At 48.8% G+C, this 7288-nt stretch overlaps 1 protein-coding gene across 1 annotated transcript in view; it reads right to left on the reverse strand.

The window, feature by feature from the left end:
- LOC145348561 (rab11 family-interacting protein 5-like) overlaps positions 1 to 4643 on the reverse strand; it is a 60798-nt gene extending 56155 nt beyond the window's left edge. The window contains exon 1 of the mRNA XM_080196754.1: positions 4245 to 4643. Within this exon, the coding sequence (XP_080052880.1) occupies positions 4245 to 4621 (377 nt within the window). The 5' untranslated portion in view covers positions 4622 to 4643. The remainder of the gene's footprint in view (positions 1 to 4244) is intronic.
- Between the last annotated feature and the right edge of the window lie 2645 nt (positions 4644 to 7288).

Below are 7288 nucleotides of genomic sequence, written 5' to 3' on the forward strand. Positions count from 1 at the left end.
TTGTTTATATAATGATGAATAATAGGGAACCCTGTGGTATACCACTCGACACTGGCTTCCAGTCAGTAAAGGAGCCCTTTCTCCTACAACTGAGACAATTCTGAAATATCCTGAAAATGAATATTTTTAACCAAGACAGAGAGTGAAAGAGGAGGAGAAATTTGGAATGAATGTAACGTTACACCATGTGCCTAAAGAGAGAAAATACTGGAAAATCTCAGCAGGTCTGGCAGCATGTGCAAAGTGAGAAAAGGGTTGAAGTTTGGAGTCCAGATGACCCTTTGTCAAAGTTAAAGCACGCATATGACATTCACAAGGAGTTGTTGTTGTGATAAACTCTCACCTACATTCATTGTGTTGAGGCAAACTCCTGTCAGCAAATAGTGTCAAGCAGGGGAACAGACTAACAGTAAAGGGAGGAGGTGCAGTTAGTCTTAATCATAGAATCCCTGCAGTGCAGGAGGCCACCATTCGGCCCATCAAGCCTGCACTAACCACAATCCCACCCAGACCCTATCCCTGTAAACCCATGTATTTATCCTTCTAATCCCTTAATATTAAGGTCAATTTAGCACGGCCAATCAACCTAACCTGTACATCTTTGGACCGTGGGAGGAAACAGGAACACCCGGAGAAAGTCCATGCAGACACGGAGAATGTGCAAACTCCACACAGACACAAGGTCGGAATTGAACCCGGGTCTGTGGTGCTGTGAGGCAGCGGTGCTAACCACCATGCCGCACAGTAAGTCCTGGACAAAGTGGATTGTGATGGGTCTGAAATTGAGGGAGCGAGTGTCAGTGTGGAAAAAAGAGAGGACTGTGCACAGATAGAACTAAAATTGCATCAATAAGAAAGTGAGTGGAGTCACAGGCAAAGAATCGAGAGTCTGAGGTTACTGAGGAATTCCTATCAGATTAACCGGCTGCCGGCACGTCCCATGTACGCTCATAGTTTAAAAAAAACGGTATCAACCACAATCTATTTTTAAAAACACAATATTAAGGATTACAGAAGTGCCTGTGTGTGCAATATTTCCTGCTCAGGACACACTGCCCTGAGATTGCAACACCCACACACTCACTCAGACATTCCAGTCAACACTGAAGAACATCTTCAGTTTTGGACTTTGGCTGAAAGAGGTTTAGAAGGAGAAAGTGAAGTCGTCTAGATGGCAGGGCTGAGGGGACAACCTTTTCCTCATGCTGCTCTGTCATTATGCCTCTGTAGCCTCCTGTAGAGCGTGAGAGCAGCACAGACTGCTCAACTGCAATAGCTCCTGACTGGAACTGAGCCAAGCCCTGGACTGGCAGGCTCTGGCACTTGTCTATGTGCAGTGAGCTGGACTCAGTCTGGGCGCCAAGGGCAATACTGCAAGACAACTGAAAATTCTATGGTTGGAGAGGGTGAGGGTAACAATGCCAGAGGCCTACCTCCTGATCCCTATCCAGCGAACACTGCTGGTCGGGCCAGCACATTGTCAAGTGGGTATTTGGTTCACCCCTAGAGTCGCCCAGTTCCCCCAGCTCCACATTAATTACTGAAGCAGCAGTCACTGTCACAGGACAGTTGGGCGAACAGAAGGCACGGTTACACAAGTCAGCACCTTCAGGAAAGAAGAGGAGAGCAGACTGGAGCTCAGACTGTCCATCCGACACATCGCAGCGTCCCTCATAACTATTCAAAACCTCTACACCCCAAACTGTCCATGTAACAGCCATTTCATCTACTGCCAGTCAACAAGCCACCATTTCCATAGAAACAAGGTGCTGGAGCTAACCTATCCTTCCTGGTGTTTAAACTCAGCCTCCTCGCAACCTCCATCTCATCCTATGGGCCAAGTGCTGGTAAATAGGATTAGGTGGGAGGCCAGCATGAAACTGCCTCATTCCTTTCTCATGTGTTTATCCAGCCTCCTCTCAAATGCATCAATTCTATTCACCTCAACAACTCCCTGTGGGAGTGACTTCAGCATTCTCACCACTCTCTGGGTGGAGACATTTCTCCTGATTTCCCTACTGGATTTCTTGGTGACTCTCTTATATTGAGTAGAAACAGTTATTGAAAACTTTCTTAAAAGTTAAGAATCTCTGTGAAGTCACATTGGAGTTGTATAGAACTTTGGTGGGGTCATAGCTAGAGTACTGTGTGCAGTACTGTGTTATTGGAAGGATATGATTGCACCAGAGGGGATGCAGAAGAGATTCACCAGAATTCTGAAACATTTAAGTTACGAAGAGAGGTTGGATAGGCTTTCATTTGTTGTTTTCGTTGGAGCAGAGAAGACTGAGGGGTGACCTGATCAAGGTGTACAAGATTATACGGAGTGGATAGAGAGTAGCTGTTCCCCTTAGTTGAAGGATCAGTCATGAGGGGACATAGGTTCAAAGTGAGGGGCAGAAGGTTAAGGGGCGGGGGGGGGGGGGAATTTGAGGAAAAACATTTTTACCCAGAGGTTGGTGACAGTCTGGAATGCACTGTCTGGGAGAGTGATGGAGGCGGATTCCCTCATATCCTTTAAAAAGTACCCAGATGAGTACTCGGCACATCATAACATTCAGGACTTTGGGCCAAGTGCAGGTAAATGGGATTAGGTGGTAGGTTAGGTGTTTCTCACATGCCGGTGCAGACTGAAGGGCCTCTTTATGCACCGTAAGATTTTATGATATCTATGATTCTAAGTCACCATTCAGCATTCTCTCTTTTGAATGTAGAGAAAGGCAGCCTAGCCTTGCCTGACAGGTATAACCTCACTTTCAAGCACTCTGAAATCCCCTCTCTTGTACGTCAGGACTCTCATCGTATGGCTGGAAAGGTGCCAGCTGTGGTTCAGGGGGCAGCACTTGTGCCTCACAGTCAAAAGGTTGTGGGTTCAAATCCCCCTCCTGGGAATGATCACAAGATCCAGGCTGACAGCACTGAAGACAGCAGCACCTTCTTGAGGGTAATTAAGGGTGAGTAACAGCCAGTGACACCCAGGCCCCTGAAAATAATAAAGACCCTGGCTGGAATTTTACTGTCCTACTTGCCACTGGAATTGGAGCAAGCGAGGGGCGGACAATGGAAAGGGCCATTAAAGTGGGGCTGGATTTTACAGTTTCGGGACAAGCATGGCTGTAAAAAGGGAGATCTGAAACCAAGGCAGGTGCTAAATGATGAGAGTACTGAATAAAGAGGTGGGTCCAATTTCAAATGACCTCCTCACATCCTCTAACCGTTTCTACGTGTCAGTGTTCTGGCTAACAGTTATCCCTCAACTAACAACCCTAACAATAGGTCAGCACAGTGGCACAGCTGTTAGCACTGCTGCTTCACAGCGCCAGGGACCTGGATTTGATTTCCCACCTTGGGTCACTGTCTGTGCAGAGTGTGCACATTCTCCCCATATCTGTGTGGGTTTCCTCGGGGTGCTCCGATTTCCTCCCATACTCCGAAAGACACGCTTGTTAGGTGCATCGGCCATGCCAATTTCTCCCTCAGTGTACCCGAACATGCGCCGGAGTGTGGCAGCTAGGGGATTTTCACAGTAACTTCATTGCAGTGTTAATGTAAACCTACTTGTGCCAATATTAAATAGTAAATAAACTTTGGGTCTTGTTGAATTACTTGTGGGATCTTGCTGTTCACTGCCACATATCCCCACATTGCAGCAGTGACTTAGCCAGGGACAATGGGGACACCCCGAAGTTGGGAAAGGGGTGACAGAAGTGAATGTTCAAGCAAGACTTAACAGGAAACTTTTGCCCCAGAATCTTCACAGTGCAGACAGAGGCCATTCGGCCCACCGACTCTGCATTGGGAGAGCACCTGACCACACCTCACTGACCAATCACCCCACCCCTCCCCCACTCAGCACAAACCTTTTATAAAGAGAGATTTGGGTCACTAGCGAGTCAAATACAGTTGCAATGGCTCGGGATGTCTAACACCTGACCGGCCTCGGCTGCACAGAGAGCTTGGCACACAGGATTTAGCGGTGAATTGGCAGGAGACCCACTGGGATTGAGTTGGAGCCCCGGAAGCTGAGTGGGACCTCCACCCCACCCCACCCCCAGTCTGTCTGCACATTTCAATGTAGAGAAACATTAGAAGACTGAAAACAGGCGAAGAGTTAAACTGAGTGCGGAGGAACAGTAAAACAAACTTCTGGAACTTTGGCAGCTGCCTGCTGCAGTTTAAAGGGGCAGTTTCTGGAGTGTGAAAGATTATTAACGGGTATTATTCTGCAGGGCTGGAGCACTCACGCGGGTTTCCTGCTGCTTCTCTCCTGGTAGACTGTGGCCAGGGGGAGGGTTAACTGTCCCAGAAACTTGTCCAAACCCATCAGGGATCTGTGCATGATGGTGATGAGCAGCTCCTTCTCTGGCCCGGCTCCTGCTCCCTCCTGGGGCTCGCACACCCAGTCTGGCATCACCTCGAAGGTGCATTCCTCCTTCCACTCGGGGTCCCGGCTCTTCTCCAGCACTGAGGTGCAGTACTTGTCCTTCCCCAGCTGAATGATGGCGAAGGCATCGCTGGTGTTGTGTTTGCCTTTGGCCCGCAAGCCCCTGGCTCTCAGCACGGTGACTTGGACGTGGCTGGGGGACCAGTGCTGGCTCTGCAGAGCCAGGCTGCCGGCCATCGCCCCTCTCACTCACTCTCTCTCTCTCAGGCTGCCCGCCGCCCACTGCACCGCTCCTCCCGGCCACAGACAGCCGCACCGCCCCGGGACACTGACGTCAGCCCGGGGAGGGGATCCCAGCTCACACACAGACTGAGAGAGCAGAGTAACAGCAACAGAAAGTATAGGATTGTGAATGAGAGACAGAAAGAGAGGTTTCAGTAACTGACAGAGAGCGAGCACTCAATAATTTACACAGAGAGGATACAGTAACTGACAAGAGAGAGCATTCAGCAACTGACAGGAGAGTGGATTCAGCAACTGACAGGAGAGTGGATTCAGCAGCTGACAGGAGAGTGGATTCAGCAGCTGACAGGACAGTGGATTCAGCAACTGACAGGAGAGTGGATTCAGCAGCTGACAGGAGAGTGGATTCAGCAACTGAAGGACAGTGGATTCAGCAGCTGACAGGAGAGGGGATTCAGCAGCTGACAGGAGAGGGGATTCAGCAACTGACAGGACAGTGGATTCAGCAGCTGACAGGAGAGGGGATTCAGCAGCTGACAGGACAGTGGATTCAGCAACTGACAGGAGAGTGGATTCAGCAGCTGACAGGAGAGTGGATTCAGCAACTGAAGGACAGTGGATTCAGCAGCTGACAGGAGAGGGGATTCAGCAGCTGACAGGAGAGGGGATTCAGCAACTGACAGGACAGTGGATTCAGCAGCTGACAGGAGAGGGGATTCAGCAGCTGACGGGAGAGGGGATTCAGCAGCTGACAGGGAGAGGGGATTCAGCAGCTGACAGGGAGAGGGGATTCAGCAGCTGACAGGGAGAGGGGATTCAGCAGCTGACAGGGAGAGAGGATTCAGCAGCTGACAGGGAGAGAGGATTCAGCAGCTGACAGGGAGAGAGGATTCAGCAGCTGACAGGGAGAGAGGATTCAGCAGCTGACAGGGAGAGAGGATTCAGCAGCTGACAGGGAGAGAGGATTCAGCAGCTGACAGGGAGAGAGGATTCAGCAGCTGACAGGGAGAGAGGATTCAGTAACTGACAGGAGAGAGAGTTCAGTAACTAGAACATAGAACGTTACAGCGCAGTACAGGCCCTTCGGCCCTCCATGTTGCGCCGACCAGTGGAACCAATCTAATGACCCTCTAACCTAAACTATTCCAATGTTATCCATATGCCCATCCAATGACCATTTGAGCGCCCTTAAAGTTGGCAAGTCCACAACTGCAGCAGGCAGGGCATTCCACACCCTTACTACCCTCTGAGTAAAGAACCTACCTCTGACATCCGGCCTATAAATACCACCCCTCAATTTAAAGCTATGTCCCCTCGTGTTAGCCATCACCATCCAAGGAAAAAGGCTCTCACTGTCCACCCTATCTAACTGTCTGATCATCTTGTATGCCTCAATTGGGTCACCTCTTAACCTTCTCTCTAACGAAAACAACCTCAAGTCCCTCAGCCTTTCCTCATAAGACCTTCCCACCATACCAGGCAACATCCTGGTAAACCTCCTCTGCACCCTTTCCAATGCTTCTGCATCTTTCTTATAATGCGGCGAACAGAACTGTACACAGTAATCCAAGTGCGGCCGCACCAGAGTTTTGTACAATTGTAACATGACCTCACGGCTCTGAAATTCAATCCCTCTACCAATAAAAGCTAACACACCGTACACCTTAATAACCTTATCAACCTGGGTGCCAACTTTCAGGGATCTATGCACATGTACACCAAATTCTCTCTGCTCGTCGACACTACTAAGAGTCCTTCCATTAGCCCTATATTCTGTACTCCTGTTATTCTTACCAAAGTGAATCACCTCACACTTTTCTGCATTAAACTCCATCTGCCACCTCTCAGCCCAGCTCTGCAGCTTATCTATGTCCCTCTGCAAACTGTAACATCCATCCTAACTGTCTACAACTCCTCTGACATTAGTGTCGTCCACAAATTTACTAACCCATCCTTCTACATCCTCATCTAGGTTATTTATAAAAATGACAAACAGTAGTGGCCCCAAAACAGATCCCTGAGGTACACCACTTGTAACTGAACTCCAGGTTGAATATTTCAGATCAACCACCACCCTTCGTCTTCTATCAGCTCGCCAATTCCTGATCCAAACTGCTAAATCACCCTCAATCCCATGAATCTGCATTTTCTGCAGTAGCCTACCATGGGGAACCTTATCAAACGCTTTGCTAAAATCCATATACACCACGTCAACTGCCTTACTCTTATCCACCTCTTTGGTCGCCTTCTCAAAGAACTCGATAAAGTTTGTGAGGCACGACCTACCCCTCACAAAACCGTGTTGACTATCCCTAATCAATTTGTTTCCCTCTAGATGATTATAAATCCTATCTCTTATAATTCTTTCCAAAACTTTGCCCACAACAGAAGTAAGGCTCACCGGTCTATAATTCCCAGGATGGTCTCTACTCCCCTTCTCGAACAAGGGGACAATATTTGCTATCCTCCAGTCTTCCAGCACTTAATCTGTAGCCAATAATGACATAAAGATCAAAGCCAAAGGCTCTGCAATCTCCTCCCTAGCCTCCCAGAGAATCCTAGGATAAATCCCATCCGGCCCAGGAGACTTATCTATTTTCATACTCTCAAGAATTGCCAACACCTCCTCCTTATGTACCTCAATCCCATCTAGTCTAAAAG

This window comes from Carcharhinus amblyrhynchos, chromosome 1, assembly GCF_965287045.1.
Source record: "Carcharhinus amblyrhynchos chromosome 1, sCarAmb.v2.hapA, whole genome shotgun sequence".
NCBI lineage: Eukaryota > Metazoa > Chordata > Chondrichthyes > Carcharhiniformes > Carcharhinidae > Carcharhinus > Carcharhinus amblyrhynchos.